General features: G+C 41.6%; 1 protein-coding gene across 4 annotated transcripts; it reads right to left on the reverse strand.

The window, feature by feature from the left end:
- Positions 1–359: 359 nt before the first annotated feature.
- Positions 360–18,035, reverse strand: scinla (scinderin like a). 4 transcript variants are annotated; one of them, XM_080833483.1, is made up of 17 exons: positions 17,945–18,035; positions 15,930–16,140; positions 14,832–14,986; positions 13,321–13,482; positions 11,927–12,076; positions 10,012–10,101; positions 9,590–9,722; positions 9,139–9,227; positions 8,627–8,842; positions 4,104–4,237; positions 3,759–3,849; positions 3,490–3,660; positions 2,501–2,675; positions 1,978–2,093; positions 1,747–1,824; positions 1,536–1,596; positions 360–1,049 (listed from the first exon to the last, which is right to left on the reverse strand). In XM_080833483.1, the coding sequence occupies exons 2-17, from the start codon at positions 16,108–16,110 to the stop codon at positions 889–891; spliced, it is 2,163 nt and encodes a 720-aa protein (XP_080689609.1). In that variant the 5' UTR covers positions 16,111–16,140; positions 17,945–18,035; the 3' UTR covers positions 360–888. The 4 variants fall into 4 exon arrangements, with proteins under 4 accessions (XP_080689609.1, XP_080689610.1, XP_080689611.1 ...); XM_080833484.1 differs by having other exon boundaries at positions 15,930–16,121; positions 17,945–18,029; XM_080833485.1 differs by lacking the exons at positions 15,930–16,140; positions 17,945–18,035 and adding an exon at positions 15,815–15,844.
- Between the last annotated feature and the right edge of the window lie 6,610 nt (positions 18,036–24,645).

Genomic DNA, 24,645 nt, shown 5'->3' on the forward strand with positions numbered 1-24,645 from the left:
GAGTAGCGAGTTTACACACCTGATTACCCATCAGCATCCCGAACACCTGCTCATGCATTCCCCCAGGCTTAGAGTAATATTTTAAGACTGAGTGATCCATGGAGTGGGGGAGGCAGAGAGACATGGTCGTAAGCATACAATGAAAGTGCCCATATCATTAGTCACTCCCTTAGGCTTTGTTATTCGACCGGTTGTTTTGACGATCAGCTGTGATAGACCACTAGCTAAAGCACGTGAGACACTGCAAATATGCTCACAGTTACATCACAGATTAACAGTGTGAGTCAAAAACAAATCACACCTGTAGCAAAAGACAGTTTGTTTTTATTCCAAACATACAGATTTACTGGAATGCTGCATGTATGTGAATGTTTTAAAAAACAGATACATTTTCATAAAAAAACTCCAAGGCACATTAAGACAATAAACTGCATAAAGGCCTGACATCACCTCTAAGGGTGATGTTGCATATCCTGAATATACTGACTGGATGCATTTAAGCATCATGGCATGTTTACATTTTGGAATCTTAAAAAATGTGAGATACAATTACGCACAAAATCTAAAAATACTTTTAAAACTCTTTTTGAAAATATTGAACAAGGCCACATTTAATACTTCATGTGTTCTGATTTTGGCACTTAGCACATGATCTAACAAATATATATATAAAAAACAAAGTTAAAACAAGAGTACATAGTATATTGTATGAAGAACTGTTTCAAGCAGTGCTGTTGCATGGACAGTTTAAGTGTGAGGCATTGTTTTTAAACTGAAGGCCAGGCTGCAGCTGAATGCCTTCAGATCACTTTAGAAGCGAACACCAGTGGGTGGGGTGGGGGTTTGGCCATGCGGGAGGTGCTGGAATGTGGTGAGGGTTAAAGCGCTTTAGAAGCGAGCCCGGATGCGCTCCAGAGGGTCTGTCTCCCACATTTTGGCGTCCCAGGCTTGGAACCAGCCGGTGAAGGTTGGAGGCTCTGCGCCCTGCTTGATGGTGACGACGGGAGTGCCGTGCCGGCCGGCGGGATCAGAGTCCACATACTCTTTGGCTGAAAGGGAAAACAGCAATGTTGTCACTCTCAGTGCCCTGGGGTGTGTACCTATTTAAGTACCAAAAAGAACATGTCTGCTTAAGCTACCATTAGGTCATAATTTCATATTCTCTAGGTTCATATTATTTTTTTTAGATGATGATGATGGGGATGAAGATGAGGTACTTTCAGTTCAATTTAAACTAAATATACAATACATAAACAATATCAGCTGTTATCCATGAACTTGGCAAAGATGATGCATATAGATCATTTTTTTTACAAGTTATGTGGATAAACTTCTGGTGGTAAAAATCTAGCAGTCATGCTCTGCACGTTCACGGTGTGGACGATGAGTTGATCCAATAACCTTGTAGCTCCAGCTCTTCCCATCTAACTGGCATCCAGATGAAATAAACCAGGAATGACAGCACCAGGCTAATGTTTATTTACACTGAGAAAATGAAACAGTGTGACTAAAGCAATAAAGGGATAATTATTCACCGATTTTAGCCGACCCAGTTCTCTCCACTTCATTGGCCTCGCTGCCAATCCAGAGGAAGATCTGTGGAAAGGAAAACAAAATGAGTAGAATATCAAGTTTGGTTGAGAATCCATTTGGAATAAACTTCAGATTAAACATTTTATTTCAACATGCTGTGCACACAACACAGCAGATTAATGCTTTGGCACTTCTACAAGGACATAAACCCACCTGCTCCCAGGTGTCCAGGAGCATCACGTCATCAGTGGCCAAATCAGACTGATTGAAGTCTCCTGGAACCTCCTCAGCCTGAGAAAGGGACAGATGTCAAGAGGATAGGTAGAAATGGCAAACAGTCACAAATTGTGATGGTGAAATAGTACAAAAAAAAACTCGTAAAGCTGGGAGAGGATTTTTTTATATATCATTAGAAACATTAAGGGCATGCAAACAAAAGCTCACAATGAGTCGTCCCGTCTTGTTGGAGCAGCCGAAGAGGCGTGGGGTTTTCACTGTGTTCTGAAGAGATCGAGAGGTCTGATACTCCCGCTTCCCTCCCAAGGCAGACCAGAACGCAGCTGAATTGGGAAGCATGCATGTTACTAATTGTGATGGCATTTTGAATCTCTCCAGAAAGCTGTGAGACAAAAAAAGAGATCTAAAAAGTGCCTGAATTGTGCTGCTAATGGTGCGATGTTATTATTGCTTGAATTTTGACAGTTGTGTCTAATAATTCAATCGACAGTTACATAATATTAATTCCACTTATTCTGACACCATTCTTATTTTGTCGCATCAACTGTGTCTGTGTCAAACACTGCTGTTTAAAGTCCATTTGCCTCAATCTTCTGTCATTTCAGTACGACTTAAATATCTTATATTTGTTGTTTAGTCAATAACGTATAAATCAACAGTAACATTTCCTTCTCTTATGTTTTATTCCATAAGTAGCCATCTGCCGATGCGTCTCTCAGGATCCACCCACCAGGCTCTTTGCCCTCCGCCACCTCAGTAGCGCTTCCTCCCAGGAAGCTGGTGACATATTTGGCAGTGGCCATCTCTTCCTCTGTGGCCCCCACGCCCCTCCACAGGAACATGGAGTCCGGTGTCTTCAGCACGAAGACGTCGTTGGTGTTCAGGGAGGCAGCAGAGGGCTCCACCTGCGCGCAGTTGGGTGGTTTCAGGCAGAGGGGAATGGAGAGAGAGAGAGACAGAGAGCGAGAGGGAAATAGAGAGAGTGAGAGAGAGAGTGAGAGAGCGAGAGAACTTGAAAGAAGGGCATGACATATGCAGTACCTATTTTTATCTTTCCTCTACACACACAAACAAAAAGTCGAAGTTGATCGAGGAAGCACTGAGTCATAAGAAAAAAAGTCAGGGAAAGCCTGTTTTTTTCATTCAGTGATCCTGACTGGAAGACATGTCAAAGTAAATGCCCCAAACGTTTGGGGAAATTCCAGGTTTTTAGACACAAAGGGAAAAATCTGGCCTAAGTGCATTTAATTTACACAAAGATGTGATTTATGCAAGTAATTTCCAATGAAATACAAACCTACGATCCGGTAGTTAATGTCACTACCGAAAGAGGAGAAAGATGCCTACATCTTTAAGCTCATATATATGTGCGTATATTTGTATGTATACGTATGTATGTATGTATATGTATGTATGTAGTATGTATGGTATGTACAGTATGTATGTATGTATGTACACGTATGTATGTATGTATGTATGTATGTATGTATGTATGTATGTATGTATGTACAGTATGTATATGTATGTATGTATGTAATGTATGTAATGTATGTATGTATGTATGTATGTATGTATGTATGTATGTATGTATGTATGTATGTATGTATGTATGTATTTATTTATTTATTTATTAAGGATTCCCATTAGCTGTGTGTGTGCCACAACAGAGCAGCAGTGTCATAAATCCCACCGGTGAGATCCAGACTTGGGGAGACTCACCTCCACTGCACGGGTGGCACGGGTGGAGCTTTGGCGGATGTGGAAGAGGCGGGTGCTCCCAGCGCGGCTCTGGCCGCCCTTACGGGAGGTACCGCCCAGGTGGATGATCATTGGCTTGCTCTTGAACAGGCTCATCAGGTGGGCGGGCTCTTGGCCTTGAGTGACACGCACCTGCGAAAGTTCACAGAAATGTTATCAAACTTGATCATTTACTCCAGTCACTAACCTTAAGACCCAATCAAAAGTCATCCGTGTCAAATGACACTGACCTGCACAGGAGCCCCGCCCATGGAGTCATCCAGTTTGACAGTCATGAAGGCTGAGGCAGCCAGCTCATCCTGAGTGCACTTCAGTCCTTGCCTACAAGTAAGGAAGGATTCCAAGGGATTCACGCTTACACCTGATGAACTAGAGTGAACTTGATTTGGATTTAAAATATACATAATTTCTAGACCACAAAAAATTAACAATTTGGTTAGCACTCTGAGATTCAGTTCAATGTAGAGTACACTATAAATTCAATTCATTATTATTATTATTATTACTATTATCCATCAGAAGAAACCCTGCGTTTAAATCATAGCGCCTCCTTTTTGGTCTGGGTCAACCCTCACCAGGTGTAGATGATGTGCTGCTCCCGTCCTCCCAAGCGGTAGGAGTAGAGGATCAGATAGCAGTCTCCCCCGAAGAACCCGCCATAGCTGGAGGGCTCCACAGGAACCTTCTCCCCTCCCTCCACACGCCAGATCTAAGGCACAACCAACAGAACCTCTACATGTGAGACATCACACTGGAGGAGACATTTATTCATTCCATTGTATGAGAGGGCTGAGTTTATTTCTGTGATATTTTGTATACTGTATGTGTTTGTAAATGTTATGATATTGATATATAATATTGAAATGAAATGATTTTTGTATTACATTTGTAGATGTAATATGAAATTAAACTAATGACTGTTGATTGTCATGTTTATGTGAATGCATATAACCAGATATTATAAGGTTGTTGCACATGGCTGACAAGGGGGTTTGTGACTACCACAACGTTTATGATTTTACTTTTTTTAAGCCTCAGAGTCTTCCCTCCAATGTTTATAGAACATTGATCTTTAAGATCTGTAGTTTAATCTTATTTGCACACAGAGATGGGCAAAAAATACATCAAAATGTATTTTGATACAAAATACAAAATACCCTTCAAATAAATGTATCAAAATAAAATACAAAACACTGTTGCCAGAAAACAAAATACAACTTTTTCTGAATTTTCAGTTCTCTCTCAATTTGGTATAGCAGAACATTCAGGTTTGGGCTATTCAGTGGCGTAACGTAGTTATCACGGGCCCAGGTGCAGGCTATTATGACGCCCCTTGTCAGTGTTGTAAGGCAGTGGTTCCCAAACATTGGATAGATTTTGTATAATATATATATATGGGCCATTCTACCGAATTCGTGTAATATGCAGTCCCTCAACAATAAAAACTATTTACAAAACAATTAGGTATTTAGGCATAGATATTTAATTAGAAAATGTTATGGTCTATATAAACCCAATGCATTACATGAGATAGTGATAAGCTAAATATATACAAAATCATCATTTATAGGGTACTTTCTATTGGGAAGTAGCTGTCCCCAACCCTGACATCTAAATTTCAATGCCTTTAAATAACACTTTTCAATTTTTTTAGATTTTTTTCAATGATTTCATTTCAAAGATCTTTATGATTGGGTTGAAACAGAACTTGGAATATTTAGATTTATTGTGGGTTTAATTTTTAAATCAATTTTCTATACTCAAAAAATCATGTCCCTAGTTTTCATGTCACTACCGAAACACAAGAGTTTTAGTCCATTGGCTGAGCCTGTGTTTTAGCCACGACTCTGCATTTTTGACCATGCAGTGACACTGCATCTCTGACCCTCATGGTTGAATGGTATGTAGCTAAATCCCATAGTTTTTATATAAATGTGTTCCAAAGTCTGAAAATCGACGTGTAACCTTAAGAATTGTCACTACCGAAACGCATGTTTTCTTCAATTAAGTAAACCTTTTGGGGTTTCATGGAAAATCTTATGTTTGTATGTGTGTTCACCTCTTCAAAGATGTGTTTGCATGCCGTGTGCTTGTTAGAATTCTTTATTTATGCTTAAAGTTAGCTAGAATTGTCACTACCGAAACAGTCACTACCGAAACATATGGTAGTGACCTGATGATTTCAGTAGTGACAAAATGAAATGGTAAGTAGTTCAATCCCATAATTTTTAAATAAATGTGTTGTGTGGACTAAAGGGCGGCCCAGAGCACCTTTTGGAAGATTTTGGGAGAGAAATGAACATCCATCCAACAGTGCAGTCACTACCGAAACACTGGATGTCACTACCGAAACAGTGCAGCACTACCGAAACACAGGATGTTTTGTGAAAAATTAAGTATATTGAGTAATCAACTAAATTGTTATGATACTGATTGGATTAATGTATGTTCAATTTCATCAATGAACAACTCTGGAGTCAATATGATCAGTATTTTGCATTGTACAAAGAAATATTGCACTTAGATTTTGATGAATTGTATAAATTGAATTTGAAAATTTGGTAAAAAATTAATTTTTATGGATTTCATTGTAAAAACCTTCAAGAAATATTTGTAAAAATACTCTTCAGAGAAGGGAAGGAAACACAATCTGAACAGGTCAATAATAATACTTTTTTACTATAGTAAATGTGATGTTTCGGTAGTGACAATTTTTGGAAGAGGAAAAACATTCCAACACATTCTGAAAATACAATATAAAAATTGACTGTTCTTTTACTAGATAAGTGTACTTTAGATATGGTACAATATACATACGGACAAAGTTCTGGGAATAAAACATAAAAAAAATCAAAATATTTCCGACCTGACTTTGCACCAATTCGGTAGAATGGCCCATATAATATATATTTTTGCAGGCAGCAGCTGTGTGACTTTCATGTTTTCTCAAAACAGGGCTCTCATTGCAATTTATGACTTCCGGGAGGGCTATCCCCACCATGCTTTCGTCATACGTAATTGCGTATAAAGACATCATACGGCTTTGATCAAGTCACATTCTGTCAAGATGGCGAACGTTCAGTGCAACAACTCGATTCGCTCTTTGAAAGAACCTCCTTTTAGTCTGTGTACTAATGAAGATAAATTGACAAGGATCAAGACAGCTATCTAAGTTTTCGACCTGAGCCCTGTTTTGTGAAAAAAATATGGATTTAACATGAGAGTCAATGAGAGAGATCTGGGGTAATTTCCTTTTCGCCCAAAAAGGGGCGGGCCATAAGAAGCACCACTTTTGGCAAATTGACTGATGCCTGATTCGACAATGACATTCAGAGGCAGATCAGATGGTCTAGTGGTAGAATCCGACAGAAAAAAATCTCCTTCAGCCTAAACACTGGAGAAAGTATTTTGAGTATTTTAAATACAAAATTACTCCACTCTAAAGTATTTTGTTACAAATTACATTTGATTTTTTATCGGCCCTATCAAACATACAAATTACAAAATACTCAAAAGTAAATAAACTAGTATTTCAAATACAAGTAATTGAAATACTGCCCATCTCTGTTTGCACACCATCGGATAGGGGTGGTGAAATCATTTGTTTAGAAATTATTTTGAATGTTGGTATTTAAGGGGAATTTCCATGATAGATGATTTTAGCCAAAAACAGCATTATTGTACGGAGTACTATACGGAAAGCATAAAGTATTCCGTATGCAGCTGCAAATGCAGTTGGTCAGTTTGTGTGCTGTGTGGGAAACTGAACCCATGACCGGAGTGTTTTAACAGCTCTCTACATCAGTTAAGTAACAGGAATGTACAGAGTAGAGATTTGCAAAACAATAGGCTCTAAGGGCCTGATTTACTAACAGGATTGCGCCCATTTCAGGTGTAAAATAGCCGGTGTAAACATAAAATGGTATTTACAAAGGAGGCGCATTTGAGTAGAAGCGCAGATTACCGCTGATGGGAGGGTATAAGGAAAAGTGGGTGTGTGCCGCAAAGAAGTGGGAGGAGAGGCGTTAAGTGCGCCTAATTATGTATTCCATGGTATTTACTTAAACTGCCTGGCGAGAGTGCGTCTCAAATTTGCGGGATAATTATGTGACTCATTAAAGCAGGTCTTAACCAGGAAGCGCGTTTTGATAGAGTCTGAAAACTTTGATATGGCAGCAGTTATTAGAGCTAGGCGAAGACAAAGACAATGCGCAGAAAGATTTTTTTCCACACGACTAACACTATTCCAATTTCCAAATTGTAGAGCCAGAGCAGCATATTCAGCATACCTTCCATGTTTAATTTGACGTTATAACCTAAATAAGTGCCAAGGCAACCGAACGTCTGAACTTCAGTTTCCCCTGCCCTGTCCACACTACAAGTCCAGTTATCAAATTTATCCGCCGAGGGCAGCGTTTTTGAAAAGCATAGTTTTCAGTGTTGGAATACACCGTTTTAAAGTAAGGGGTGTTGTGTATTCCTACCAGACTATTAAACGGGATGCTATGGGCAGTTAACCTGACTATTAACTATCCTAGCTATCTCTAGCTTAGGGAACCATCTTAACAGTTTGCAGTTGCCTGTGTGTGATAAACTCATGTTAATTTGTGTAAATATGAACTTGTGAACATAAACTCGTTAATATGAATCTGCACAGGCACACTGAGGGGTAGCCATAGAAACCCCGAAACTCAATGTTCATTGAAAAGTTTAATTTCCCAAAATCAGCACACCAATAACGGACAGTCATGAACTTAAAGTGATCACAACTTTTAATGTGGACGGGAGGGCTAAACGGAAAAATATTTATGAGATTCTATATTTATATTTAGTTTGCTTTAACCTCGTCAACCAAAAGCTCTAATTCAAATTTTAACTCATCATCCATGGTGGCAGGAAAGCGTAGGGTATGTCTACCCTAGTTTAGCGGGTCGCTTTTAACACTAATGGGCGGGGTTAGGCGCTAATGACAAGACGACGTTCTTGTTTGATAAATAGGATGCAAAATACCGTGCGCTATATGCGGTTTGGCAAATGCGCAGATTAAGCGGTCGCAATGTTAGTAAATCAGGCCCTAAGTGTCTGTGGTCATTTATACCTGGACCTTCCCAGTGCCATCATCCACCATGCCGTGCTGAGCTGACATGGCTTTGTTGGAGTGGAGGGAGGTGGTGTCGAAGGGGATCTGCTCGATGTGAGCAATGCGCCCAATAGTGTAGGCCTTGCTAGGGCCAGTGGTCTGGTCTTTGTCCTTCCAGTTGGAGAAGAACTGCTTGAACAGAGTTGTCTCTCCACCAGCCGTCATCACTTGGATCTACACACACACACACACACACACACACAATCACACACACACACACACACACACACACACACACACACACACACACACACACACACACACACACACACACACACACACACACACACACACACACACACACACACACACAAAATCCAGAAGCAAGATTGAATTTAAGAGATCTACTTTCTAACTATCATCATAACTATGATAAATAATCTGGGAAAAATAGATGACCTCCAAACTGATATTTTATCACAATAATATTGGTTAAAATGTTTTAATGAAATTGTAGGTGTGTGCTGTACCTGGGTGTTCTTTGAGTAGTTCTTCTCTTTGATGAACTGCTCAGCAGCCTTCATAGCAGCCTTTCTCTCAGCAGTACTTGCAGTTGGCCCTACGAAGGTAGGTCAAAATACATACAGACGTCTTAAAGGTTACATATCAGTTCTTTAGAATCAGTTATATTCAGAAACAAGGAAGCGATTAAATTCGGTTTTGACGTGTCACTTGCAGGCGATAACAAAGCAGTGCTTGCAAAAAAAACAGACATACATACAAACCCTCAAACATACAACAAACATACAACATTCAATTACATATTGACAAAGTGATTTGTGAGTCTCAAATAAAGTGCTTGAAATAACTACGTAACAGTTTAATCTAAATCGATTCTAACATCAGCTGAAATAGTTCAAGTTAGGTGAGATTCATTAAGAGTAGCCTACCAAAACAGTGAGTTATCTACCTCTCCCTTACCTTTCCACACGAAGATCTTGTTGTCCACACCATTGTCCAGAATGTAGCACTCGCTGGGTGAGAGCATTTCCTGTTTGAAGGGGCTTGCCTGGGCCACCAGAGATGTTTTCATGGGGCCTGCGGCATCAGAGATCTACAGCACAGAACCATTAAACAACCATCAATTGATACACTAGTATATAATATGCATATAAAAGTATAAAAACAACAGCCAGTATATATAGAAAATAATATAGAGTAAATATCGGATTCCCTAAATAGTATGGGATACATGTTACGAAAAAGTGCACATTCATACCATGTAGAGAATATCCTTCTTCATATAAAGACATATAAAACAGCACTTACACATCAATTAATATTGGGCAGTTACCCCAAATTAGTATGGGATACATGCTAGAAAAAAAAGTTCATAGTCATACCATATAGAGAACACCCTTCTTCTTGTTGGCTCTGTCGACATTCTCATCATCGGGAGTTCCTGCGGAAATATTGGGTTTGGGCCCAAGTGCCTGAAAATAAACAGGAGTATTCCCTATGATAAGAGGCTGATGGTTTACCATGATGAGACAATGCTGTGCCTCACAAATCAAACCCAACAGCTTGGCAATATATTGCAGGGTTTGTCCTAGTACACAATTTAGAACTAATTCACTAGTCCATTTGTAAATATTGTAAAGGTAGGATTCAGCAATGAAATGTTTGCCTTCATGAAGTAACTAACTAAGTTACGTGGCAGGGAAATCTTTTTTAAAGGTTTATTTTGTAGTAAAATCTTGTTGAAAATGTATGTAGCAAATATGATACATATTTCAGGTAAATTTATCAAGTATGAAATATGATACAGCAAGCATTTAAGGTAAATGATCTGTCCATCCCTCCATTGTCTTTGTATTGCAATTCATGATGCTGACAAAAAGATTATGGGCCCTATCTTGCACCCAGCGCAATTGACATTGTCACCGACGCATGTATCATTCCTATCTTGCACCCGGCGCACAGCGGGATTTTCCCTCCAGAGGCGCGCGTCGAAATTAACTCGCGCCAACATGGGCGGGGCGGAACAGAGAAGGCGTTTTTCAGGTGCAAGTGGTATTTTGCAGTTTCAAAACAACACTGCGCCTTTGACCAGAAAAAAGCTAGTCTAATGTCAGAGGCGCATTGTGTAGAGTCTGTAGCGCGTATTCAGACGCTATTTTAAGGACGTGTGCTTGGCTGCACAGTAGGCTATACTTCTCTCGTCTCCAAGATATTTTAAAAATAGGCATACATCTAGCGTACACATTGACCCACATGATTCAGGTTAATTGTAATGGCGGTTCAGATGTCTGCCATCTCCTGGCAGATGAGCTGGGGACAGACGCACACTGTCCCTATCACAGTCTGCAATAAGTTCGGCTATACATGCAGTTACGTCAGGTCTAGTCCGACATGCTGGGGAATTCATAAAATTTCCCGTAACACCCGACAGCCAAGAGAGGGCTAAGCAGGCGTTCTGGGAGAAGTATGGGTTCCCTGGCGTCCTTGGCGCTGTAGACTGCACCCATATTCACATACGTGCCCCCCCAGTGTTTTCCACAACATTGCCATGAATCATGGATGTGTCAATGACATAAATGTGGATATATTAGAGGACTTTAGAAGACGTGAGGTTGAACTGCATGTGCCGATGGGTGCAATATTATTACCATGCATACATAACCTAGTGATTCAGTGAGGTTGAACCCAAAACATCGGAAATAGGTTTTTGTGACTTTGATTTCAAATATGTTGCCACCAAAAAACGAATGCTAGTAACTGAAAAAATACAAAGAAACATTTCTCCAAACAAGCATGGGAAAATATTGGCGTGATTGTTTCTGGTAACACACGTTCTGGTGGCCTCACGGTCTTCCTCCAGGTAATTCCGCCATTATAATAACAAGCCGCTATGGAATATGCGCTCCTCGCTCTTAAAGGGAATGTGAGATGACGCTCTGATTGGTTTATTGCATATTACGCCCAAACCACACCTATGGCTGAGTAACCTCCTTTGGACCAACCCATTTGACAGTAGCGCCGGTTTGGCGCTCAGGACCCCTTCCTGATGTGGTGCAAAAATGTTGCCTCATTTGATCACTGGGGGGCACTGTTAAAAGCTGAAACCTTTTATTGCCATTTACAATTTGGCATCCGCTGCGTTCCAAAATTGTTTTGCAACTTCCTGCACTTGTCATTACTAGATGAAAGGAGCAATGCTAGACTTCTGCTTATTAGGGTATTTGTGCTGCAGGCAAACATTCTTTATGATTCCATTTCCTCCAGTTCTGCAACAAGCACATTTTCACACAAGCTTACATCAATGATGGCCTGCGGCTCTGCTCCTTCCTCCACCATCTCCAGCTTTGCACGTCCATTCCGCTCGTTGTCACGGATGTCGATCGCCACCTGAGAGGCTTTCAGACGCTCAAAGCGGTTGCACTCGCTACCGCACCACTGGTAGATATCCTGTGGGTTAAAATTGTTAAAAAATAAAGGTGAGGTATTTAGCAATCAAGGTGAGGCTTTAATCCAAAGTGACTTACAGACAACCTGCGTTGACTGGTGTCAAACCCAGGCCAACTGCTTAGAAAGTGGTGGTTAACCACTGGTTAAGCAGGACATTTTCATTTCAGTTTAATTTACAAAAGCACTGAAATACATTCAACTACAGACAAGCACTTCAACTACTTGTCTTGTCTCTGATCAGGCCTGTGATTCTGTTATAACCATGGAAGTAGAAAACATTACAGCGGACACTTAAATTCCCACCAAACAAAATGTGGGGTGGGGGAGTAAATGTGATCCAACATTATGTATCCTACGTTATGTATGTAACTATGGAGCTGTGAGACCAAAGGATGACCGTCACTACGGTATTAATAGAATGATAACCTTTGTTCCTCCTGCTCTTGAGACCTTATACATAAACAACATCACGCCCATGACCCCTTCTTTGAACACCTCAGAGTGTTTCGAGTGACAAGGATAGTGACGGCCTTACTTAGGTCTCACAGATCCATAGTTCATAACTTTATAACTTCATAACTTACAATTTCTTTTGACTTCATTTTGATTATCACTACAGTCTAAATAGGATGACTCATACCAAAAGGGTCTTGAGGAACAGAAGAATCTAATCATCCGAACCACGCTGAGCAACAGACATTAAAACAGTGGTTACTGGTACAGGGTAAAGGGTAAATGAAGTCCACACTAAGAAAATGGGTTGCACGAGTACACGAACATGCCTAGCAGACCCCACACCAGACAAGAGTGATATTAGACACAGAAGGGGCTACAATACTCATCGAACATTGTAATTATTAACACATATATTTGCTATGCTTTACTGATAGATAAATCATTCAGCCAATAATTCATTAATACTACTTCTGTGAATACGGAAGTTTCTCATTTCTCCATTCTGGTCAGGAGACTGGTCAACCATTAATTATAATTACTTCCAGGTATACTGATCGTCTACCCCTTCACCCATCATTAACCAACAGGCGGAACAAAGGTTATTATTCTATTTAAACTGCAGTGACGGTAACAGTGAGGTCCAAACAGACCTCCATTACTTTAACATGAACAAGACTGTAACCCTATGAAAGCTGGCACCAGTAAAACATGTAATAATGGGCCTTGTGTCTATTCCACTGTTTTTTACTGCCATTCTACAGGCTGTGGTCAGAAAAGGTTTTCCTCACCTTGCCCAGGTCGATGATGAAGCAGTCTCCGCGGTTGAAGCTGGCCCAGGCCATGTTGACCTCGGACGCCCTGATGGCCCGACGGCCTTTGATGTGCAGCAGGCGTTTCACGTTCATGTCGTTGGTCACCACATGCTGGAAACCGGACGCCACCCCACCTTTCTGCAAGGGGAGAAAAAAGCAACAACATGGCCAGACGTGACGGTCTCAGCTAAGCTCAAGTAGGCCGACACCATTTGACCCTCAATCAGTATGGAGGAATGACTGTTGACTTATTGAGACTACATGTATTCTTAAGACAGATGCTATTATCCAACGTCAGCCACAGTAGAGACTAGTTGTATTAGTTTGTGCTTCCTGGGTTCCGACCGCACAACCTTGGTGTGGTTAGCAGTTTACTCTATCTGTGCAAGTCTAGATACGCACTCTCTCTATCTCTCTCTCTCTCTCCATATCTCTCTCTCACACACACACAAACACAAACACAAGAGCTGTCAAGGTTAGCAGTGTGTCCCCTCAGGAGATTACTTTGCTGTTCGCGTGTTACTGTGATATTTCCCCACTACTGCACAAAGCAGTCACAACATAATGGAAAGATGGCGCTGACTCCACTCACTAAATGGGAAAAAGCTGCGTTGTCACACTGGGAAAACAGAATCCTATTCCCCAGAATGAGCCACAGTACCTGCCTCACTCCAGTGCTTTCCTACCCAGAAGCTTTTCCCTACTTGCCAAATTTATATCTAATTAGCAGAAATGTAACACAGATGTGCTCGACCTCAACTGCGCCACCATTTCGAACTCACCACGGTAACAGCCTATGGATAGAACACTCCCTGTCTGAGACAAAGAGGAGGGGACACTTCTCATACAAAAAGACCTAACATGGTTCTGAAATAATCCACTGGGTGAAGGCCACAACATCAAGCCCTTAATTATGTTGCCATCACGTTAAGTTACACAAGCTTGCGGAAATAGAACAGTTTTAGAGAATGCATAACATGTGTACTGACATCTTCAGTTTTACGATACCTGGGTTTGAAGAAAATGTATTATTTGCACTGATAACTTATCAAATAATACAAATGTTGACACCTTCTCTGGAATTTTTGCTGTGAGTTCCACTTAATGTTAAACTGTAACCACTTCCTCTTACTTCTTTCTTTCAGTTCTTTTAGCACCATGCAAATAATAATTTGAAAAATGATGTGTACCTTCATTCTTTCAAAAATAAACTACAATCCACTATGTGGGCCTACTCCTTTCAGTGAAAAATAAACATATTTTGTATTACTTGTCTTACACTAATTGCTGTGAGCAGAGATACAAAAGGCAAACATAGTCTGTACAATAACATTTAAGGACTACCACTGTTTTGGGTGGTTAAATCAAATAGCCTTTACACTTGAATATTGTGAACAACCACTTTTGAACAATATGCCAAAGAATGTTGAAGAAAATAATTTTGATTTATACTGTTACCGGAGGCAACTAAGAATGGTATATCTAACCTTGTATTTGATTCCAGACTTGAAATAACCAAGGAAACTAAGAGACTCGTTGTTCTGGACCTCCCGAAACTGAACTGGGCCACCTCCCAGAAAGTCATCCAGCTGGGTGGCAAAGATGGCAGCAGCACCACTTTCATCCTGGGAGCACTCGTTACCTAAGGCGCCAACATCAACCATCAACACAAGAGCTGAGGTGTGAGTGTGTGTGTGTGTGCGTGTGAGTGAGAGCGTTGTTGTTGTTGCCTGTGTGTGTGTGTGTGTGTGTGTGTTTGTGTGTGTGGGTCTGTGTTGGGGGGTTTATCTTTGTAAGGTGTGCCAAAACATAAACCTAGTGTATATATTAATTCCAGAAGGCCTACAGATATCTTCAGGAATCATTTAAATAGTTAATAGAATATATCTAAAATGGTTACTAAAGGAAGTAGAAGGAAGAAGTAAGTGAAATTAGAAGACATTTTCCGTCCAAAGGAAAGTGTGTTATCTTGGATGATAACGTTTCTGGTGACAATAGACAAGATTGTATATCGCATTCTGAGCAAAAATGTAAGGAACTGTAGTTTTAGGATGTGGCTGCTGTTCACTGATAGGGTGTGAAGCAGTACCTAGGAGTTACTTTCTGCAATTTTGCGACCTGTCTAACAAATATATTGATGAGTGTGAGTGTTTATAACAGCATTATGTGAAATGTACATGTAAACATAGGCACTAATATGATCATTTTAAAAGAACAGAAAGTAAAAGAAAGAAAAGCCTGCACAGTGGTGGTCATATATAAATAGGAGAACAGCGTCTTCGTGAGTTTCAGAACGGTGCATGTCAACTGTCAAACAGGAACTTGTGGTGAAGATATGATGGGGAACAGCGCCCTTTGTCTCTTCCTGCATAGAAGGATGGATGTAGTAGGTGGTGTTAAGCCTTGACTCACCCAGCCACATGTGGATGTAGTAGGAGGGGGCTGAGGTGGTGTAAAGAAGGAGGCTCACCCAGCCACATGTGGATGTAGTAGGAGGGGGCGGAGGCTGTGTTAAGCCTTGACTCACCCAGCCACATGTGGATGTAGTAGGAGGGGGTGGAGGTGGTGTAAAGAAAGAGACTCACCCAGCCACATGTGGATGTAGTAGGAGGGGGCGGAGGTGGTGTAAAGAAGGATATAGGCGTCCCCAGTGTAGAAGTTTCCATAGAGCTGCTTCGGCACAGGCTGCAGGTCCATCTTCTCCACACGCCACACCTGCAGGCCAGGCTCTTTTCCCGCCGTCTGGAACTCTTTGTGGAAAACCATGGTCCTTCAATCTGCTAGACAGGGAAAAAACTGAAAAAACATGGTTCTTCAATCTGCTACACAGGGACAGAAAGGAACATGCTAAACTTTTGTATATATCAGTCTATAAAAGGTTAGCATTTGTTAAGTGGTGTCTCAAACAGAGGGTTGAATGCCCCTTTTCAGACTCATTCCCAGTTTTCTAATGGTTGCTGTTTCTTTTTTTTATCATGGATTTTCTCACCTGTGGTAGAGCAAAGGTACCTGTTCGATTGCTTGGTGAAATATGTCATAAATGGACAAAGGGCATTCATTTAGTTTGTGATTAACAAACATACCCTAAATCTAACCTGTCTACTCAGACAACATCCTAGTTACAGTCATTAAATGGCAATTGACCTTGTTTATGGTAAAGGTCTTCTCCTCAGGCTGTCAACCCTTTGGAGTGAACACGCGCTCACTATGAAACTAAATACCCAGTGGGACCCAATGGTGAGCAGGTGTTTATTTACTCTGAAAACAGTGCTCACAGGTGACACATGGAACAAAGTCCATATTCACCTAAATTTCATCCGCTTACAATGAAGTCAGCATTCATAAAAGTAGAGTAAGACGAGTATTGGTTGGTTTACCAAGTGTATCATGAATGCATTCACTTTGCAGATACCCCGTGATATGTCTGTGTGTCTGTGTCTGTTTACTCACGGTAAATAACCTCGCCCATTCAATGCCATAAAGGGTGGGTCAACAAAAGCGAGTATACGGGGGTGTGAGTGTATGGTTTTCTCAAAAGGGCTTTCCCAATGGCACCAAATCAGATGGCTTCTGCTCACTCTGACATTTTTCTTCCTGCAGTGTCAAGACTGGATTTTCTACAGTCTAACTAATCTAAGAAATATAACCTGAAGTCTAATCAATGGTATATTTAAAATAAATCCAACATGCAACCAAATGTAGGCCTTGTCGATACTTGTGGGTTTTAAAAAGGGAATATTACAGGCATAGAATGCCATCTCTCCAAAAAAGGACTACTTCATTTTCCTACTAGGCTATAAACCCGCAGCGTTTTCCACATGAAACCATTTAGCTCAACGGTTGTGCGTGTCTGGAGTGCATTCTGAAAGTATCTTCAAACATTTGCGTGGTCTGGCTATGACTCATCGCCGAGTCGTGTGCTTACATGCGTGTGCAGTGTTAAAAAAAAAGCCACTAGGTCGCTTTTTTTTCTGCCGGATTTCTGTTCTGTAACCACTGCGCTCCACCTCCAAACTAACAGAAAGTGAAAAAATATCAGTTTGATAACCAGTAGCCTATACATTAGAGAATGAATGGTTGGTATAAAGGACAGATCACAATAGCTATGAGTAGGTTTAAAGTTGGCTTAAGACAAATATGTCAACTGATTTACGTGGAGCGGTCGGAACAAATAATCAACTAAACACAAGGCATTAAAGACCACACAGACAACATACAGATAATTATCAGTGATATGGACCAGTACAAACATGCTCCCTTCATTCCGCAGGTTAAGAAAGTTTCTACAGAACCGCTATTTACGTCAAAAGGAAGCTATTACATAATACAACAACTGTGCCAATGACTTAAAATCTCTTGGTGTAAAATGAAACCCTGATGTATTGTACCGTTACGTGCAACATACTTCCAAATGTATTTGCAACAGTATCACTCGTCGAGATGAAAAAGGTTTTAATGTTCAACTTTTGCTCTAAATTGAACAGTTTATACGTGAAAGTTCCTCTCACCTACCAGTGAAACGATAGTTGAATATATAGTTAACAGGATTAAACCGATGAAACCTCAGAACGAGCATTTAAATTTTGATCTAATGTATTACCTGTTGATTTCTTTTGTAAATGGTGTCTGGGTTCGCCTCTCACTTCGATGAAGGCAGATGTGGAGTGCTTCTGCAGCCGCTGAGTAGTCCAGAGTCTGCGCCAATCCAAGGCACGCTGGTCTCATTTATACACGTATTTACTGTCAGGGGAGAGGCTTTTCACTGACCAATAGCACGCCATTCTCGTAGTCTTCACAGTGCGACTAAACTTCAGCAGCCTCAACTTGGTGCGTAACACACCCTTTCTTTGTCTTTATTTTGAGGTGTTTTTTTTATTTTTTTTTACCAACATTCATTCATGTAGTCACTGGCATTAATGCATTCCTTGACCAATTCAAATTACCTGGTGTAACTTATCTTTTCGAGTCATACACAGTCCGACTTTAGGTTGAGAGTGGAAACTGATCATTGATGAAGTACTAATGGGATATTATTTCATAGGTGATCCGTGTATAAATTAAGTGTTATTGTATCACCTATGAAATAATATAATGAAAATTAGCATTACAGTGCATGGCACTTAAGTCTCTATGTTTTCCAGAAATATGATACTGAATAAGAAACAAATAAATATATATCTTGTAGTTTCAAAGTGGACTTTCGGGTTGAATAAGCAGTATTGTGAGTTCTAATTTGCATGCTCTAAATGTTTGTGAGAACCAATGCAGAATCTTTACAGTCTAAAAAAAGCCAGAGGGCACAGTGGAATACTTTCCAGACCTAGAAACAACTCAGCACAACACAAGACAACACAAGACAACGCAACGCAGCACAAGACAACACAAGACAACACATGAGTACAGGTGTGGCTGCATTCCCAGTCTCTGTTCAGCCACACCTAGCAGTTATCAATAATGAGTCTTGGGGGAAGAGTTTAGCTTACCAAGCTGTCTGCAGCCTGAGTATGTGACTCTATATGTCCAAACTAAAAAGAGAGGAAGAGCTATAGTTACGTAATAAATAGTTTATAATGCATATAATGCATGTGTATATCTAAAGAGAAAGACAGAGCGAAAAAAACAGGAAGAGTGAAAGAGAAGACAAGGTAAACTCACAAATCTAGATATTGGTAGCCTGACTGCAAATACAGTAAATACATACACACCATGCTCTCTCACTCACACACACTCAATCTCTCGCACGCTCTAGCACACAGAAACACACACACACACACACACACACTCTCTCTCTCTTGCTTGCTCTACCACACACACACACTCTCTCTAGCTCACTCTACCACTCAGAAATACACACACACCCACACACACTTCCAAGTACTGTGCCTCCCTCCACCTGCACACCAGAAGAAGCCACTCCCTTGCAGCTGGCAGAGAAGCTGTGGCAGGACACCAGGCCCAAGAGCCAGCTAGCTTTCCTTTTAATATTCCCCACAGATCCCCTCGGAGCCACCACATCGCCTGTGCACGCAGCTTAATCTGCATTTTAGTGAGATTGCTGTACAAGGATGCAACGGTAATCTCTAAGGCATCTTACAAAGTGGGGATGAAATCTCCCAATGGTTCTTGCATCACATGTGTAGGTGCCAGATTTTTGGCCAAAAGGAAAGCGAAAGAGAAAAATTGAGTTTTTACAGTTGTTCTCTTTCTGGTGTGAGATGGCACCCATCTCCACAACTCAGTTTTCTTGTATTTTTTTTATTGTACTTCGTATGTACTTCTTTCGTACATGACAACAGGAATACTGTTTTTAACGGAAGGGAAAATCTCTAGGATTCAAGTTAATGAAAACAACTGGACAGCCTTAGTCACAACCACAGTGACTCAGACTTAGAGGAATCTAAGAGGAGAAGTTAAACAGGGAACTTTCTTCACACAGTTGTTCTGTTTCACTGACAGCTTTCTTGGAAATCAAGAGAGAAAACTAACTAAAACAAACACCTGATACTCCACCCACTTACACAGTATTCACAGTACAGCATTCACAGCACACCCCATTTCTGCACAGCCATCTTTTTTTTTACTGAGTTTGAAGAGTGTTTCTAAAATAATTGCACAAGGCCTAAAATGGCTTCCCCAATCCACCAGCAAAGCTCAAGCTTCTGACCACCAGATTATATCTCTCTTTCAGCCATGTTAGTACACTGACCTGACCCTATTCTCTTTAACAGTGAGATACAAACTCTTTAAAACCACATTCATTGGTGTCTGGCACTGTAGAGCACATCACCTAGGAGACGCAGAGTTGCCTCCTTCAGAGCTGTAGTCCACACACAGGGTCGGACTGAAAAAATCATTCAGGCCGGTTATTTGACTCCGTCCCAGGTCACCCTGTTCAGAAAAATCAGCAAACCTGTAATTTTTTACTCTAACCCTATTTGTTGATATAACAGGATGCAAAGGTCCAGATTACAAAATACAAAAAATTGAGACTGGCCAAAAGGTAGCATAAATCTGAAAATTACCACTAGAAAATAGTCAACAATAAACAACAATATTTTACATGTAAACGATCATGTTATGTTTGCCATATTCTAAAATTGTGCAACTTTCTTAAAACTAAAATCGTTCATTCTTTATTTGCATCCCCGTTAGCTGTGAGAGTCGCGTCTGATCCGTGGATTCTGAGAGGTCCAAAGTATTCCTGCTTGCTCTATTATCACTGGTCAAGTTGACAGTTCACGCCAGGCCACAACAACCCTCAGGTCTCCAGGAAATGTCCCGGTGGTCCTGATGTCCTGTCCGCCCGTGCCCACACAGGACAGTGACCTGTGAGCTACGCTGACGTTTGCATCAGTAGGGCCTACTGTATTTGCCATTTGGGCCCATTTAGGCTGGGGGCATGGTGGCTACCCCAACACGGTATTTGCCATTTGGGCCCAAAGGCTGGGGGCATGGTGGCTACCCCAACACTGTATTTGCCTTTTGGGCCCAAAGACTGGGGGCATGGTGGCTACCCCAACACTGTATTTGCCATTTGGGCCCAAAGACTGGGGGCATGGTGGCTACCCCAACACTGTATTTGCCATTTGGGCCCAAAGACTGGAGGCATGGTGGCTACCCCACGCTGTATTTGCCATTAGGGCCCAAAGACTGGGGGCATGGTGGCTACCCCAACACTGAGATTTTTCAAATGTAATGGAATGCCTAATGGCTGTTGCCACAGTGTAAACAAGAACTACAAGAATAACAAGACAGGTGAACTAAAATGATTGCACTGGGAGTGTCCCAGATATCCTATCTTCTTACTGGCAGTATGTAGTGGGGCCCTGAGGTTGTTTAAGGATCCATCCCTGTCAAGGGGTGCAGCCTAGCGGCGGATCAATGGGTTAATGGCGCGTGGCAGGGTGACAGTGGAGTGAGGCGTGCGATGCTCCGGCCCCTTGGATGACTGAGCAGCAGCTTTGGCCTGGGCTGAGGGCACAAGCAGCCTGCTAAACCCCTCACAGCAGCCTCAGCACTTTCAGCCATTGTTCCCGCCAGCCAAGACCCGTGCACACAAACACACACACCGACAGACAGACACACACGCACGTGTACTTACACACAGACACACACACAGACACACACACAAAGAATATCACACCTCACAATAAATGGACCATGCTCACACGCCCAGAAATAACGTGTATGCACTGACCGACACAATGATTGGCACACAAAACTTAGAACTGAACCATCCAATTTTGTATGCACACACGCACAAACAAAAAGGCGGCACCTGTCCTCGTTCACACACACACACTACATATACACAGCGTCTTTAAGCCGTGCCTGCAGTGTGGTACAGAGAAGGAAATCATGAGTGGATTGTTGGAATGTTGTTGTTGGTATTTTGCCGCTCATCAAGAATTACATCTACTTTTTTCAAAATGACTGTCGGCACCCTTTTCTCAACCACTACTTTTACATAATACACACTTCCTGTTGCACATAGGCCTGCAACTGAGGATTTCATTAGAGCTTTTATTTTGACACAACAGGAAGGCCAGGAAGGAGGGAGCCTGCATCAGTGGAAACTTACTCTGGAACTCCCCTCGCCAAACTGTGCCAGTAGCAGGCTGGGCCACGGTGGCTCCTGCTCCTGAGCTGCTGCACAGCTTGACTGCTGAGGAGGCCAGAAACAGAGGAAGATTAAATTAAAACTAGGCAGAGTAGGGAAGAACAGGGCAGAAAACCACACCACACTCAAATATTTTTGTACAGACCTCACTTTGTTCATTCGGTTAAAATCAAGCCACCCCTGAACTAAACACCACTATACATATTTGGAACCCATTCTAACGGCATCGGCAAGCCTTGTCTAGTCACACAAGAGCATTGTCCAAATTCCCTAATGCTGAATGGGCACTAAATCCAACAGACCCACTCCAAAATCTTGTGGAAAGACTTCCTACAAGAGAGGCAGCTGTTATAGACTAGGTTTGGAATGAGATGTGCGTGAAACTCATATATGTGTGATGATCAGGTGTCTTAATACTTTTGACCTGACCTAACCTTGGATCTGGCTAGCAATGCAGAACAATAAAGACGAGACAAGGGGGAAATTACTTTGCAATGGACTGACTCACTCCATGTAGTCAGAGATGGGCAGTATTTCAATTACTTGTATTTGAAATACAAGTTAATTTGCTTTTGAGTATTTTGTAATTTGTATTTGATAGGGCCGATATAAAATTGAATGTAATTTGTAACAAAATACTTTAGAGTGGAGTAATTTTGTATTTAAAATACTCAAATTACTTTCTCCAGTGTTTAGGCAGAAGGAGATTTTTTTTCTGTCGGATTCTACCATGAGACCATCTGATCTGCCTCTGAATGTCATTGTCGAATCAGTCAATTTGCCAAAGCTGTTGCTTCTTATGGCCCGCCCCTTTTTGGGGCGAAAAGGAAATCACCCCAGATCTCTCTCATTGACTCTCACGTTAAATCAATTTTTTTCACAAAACAGGGTTGTGGTCGAAAACTTAGAAAGCTGTCTTGATCCTTGTCAATTTATCTTCATTAGTACACCGACTTAAAGGAGGTTCTTTCAAAGAGCAAATCGAGTTGTTGCACTGAACGTTAGCCATTTAGCTAGCAGGGCGTCTGCCCTATAGTCTACTAAAAAAGAAGAAGAAATGGGACGCCCTACTTTTAGGCAGGACGGCCTAAAGACGCCCTATTTTTCTCCCGTTTTACCTGTTAACTTCGCTGAATGTGATCAAAATTCACCGTTTCAGTCGCTTCAGTGCTTAGCGAAGTCTAGAATCATACATATGCCCTGCCAATTAGAAAATAGCATTGCTGTATTCCCGCTACAACAACGTTACATCATGATTCCAACGAAACATTGATTCACGGGCTCGCAGAAGCTACAGAAGACAGCTGTCTCACCGCACGTCACTGAACCTACTACTTTATGAGTTCAACAAGAGTTTGTGTGTTAAGGTGGTGGTCTTAATTAATCTAAATTCAATACAATACAATATACATCATACACTTTAACGCTTTGTTCAGAATACGGAGGTCTAAGATCCGTAGATATTTTCCGTCCTTTTTGGAACCAGAAAATAGCGACTGAAGAACCCCCTGTTCTCGTCTCCGAGAGGTAGCCTACAGACTGTATTGCTCCCTTTCCTAGAAGGGAGTCTATTTCCTCCTGTAGGAAACGCGCTTGATGAGGTGTCACTAACGTTTGAACCACTCCCCTGAGCTATCATAATGGTATCTGGACAAATTGGCATATTTTCAGAATACCAGGGTTTGGGAATACTGGGCTTTCGGAACATTGACATGGCACCGCGCACCAATAGGCTAACGTGCTAGCCCACCACTCAAACAACATAGAGTGTAGGCTAACGGCTGGCTGTTTCAGAGTAGAGTAGGCTGAGGGCTAGCAACAGCTACAGACTTGTCTTGTATTTACAATGCAAACGAACTTGGCCATAGAACATAGGTCCTAAGTCAAACATATTTTAGAGACGTTTTAAGTCATGATCAGTAAGTTTACCGTAGGTCGTTGTATCGTATCTCCCTGGCTGTCGCTACCAGCATCACTGTCATCCACGGGAGCTGATGATGGCCCTGCCGTGGCATACATTTCCGATATTTTGGCACATTTGGCAGCGTTGGCTTGAAGAGCAAGCCTCTTCTTATCTCGCAGTTTCTCCGCACCCCCTTTTTGCTTTCTCTCCATTTTGGACTGGAGGATTCTAACGAAACGTCCGTTTCTGTGCACCGATCAAGCTAAAGGTAGAAGGTGTTTGGTGATATGATTGGACGAGCCCTAAAGAAGACAGCCAATGGGCGGCAGACTAGCGTGCGCGTGTCAAGCATGTCAAGGCCATGGGCCACGCTGAGTTTGTTTACCATCCTAATGCATTATGTAGGCAGGTCCAAATCAAAAGGGGTTGGTTTTGGGTCAGCCCAGGGGATGTGATTGGGCCAGCCCAGTGTCAATAGAGCCGCTCATGAACTACTTTCGTGGGCCAGCCGGTCAGACCATTATATGGGGAAAAAAATGAAAAAATCGGGACTATCGGCCCATATTGCACTTCGGCCCACCGAGCAAACGCCCGGTATGCCTGACGGCCAGTCCATCCCTGCTCCGCGCCGCATTGCATAGAGGCAGGGGCCCGGGCCGCATGAGACTCTTATTAAAGATCTTAGCCTACTATAAACGTTGTTGAGACTCACACTAAAGATCTTACTCATTCTCACAGAGACAAAACAAATAGCTACACGGTCATTTATCTGTGTGAT

This window comes from Sprattus sprattus, assembly GCF_963457725.1.
Source record: "Sprattus sprattus genome assembly, chromosome: 2".
Taxonomy (NCBI): Eukaryota; Metazoa; Chordata; class Actinopteri; order Clupeiformes; family Clupeidae; genus Sprattus; species Sprattus sprattus.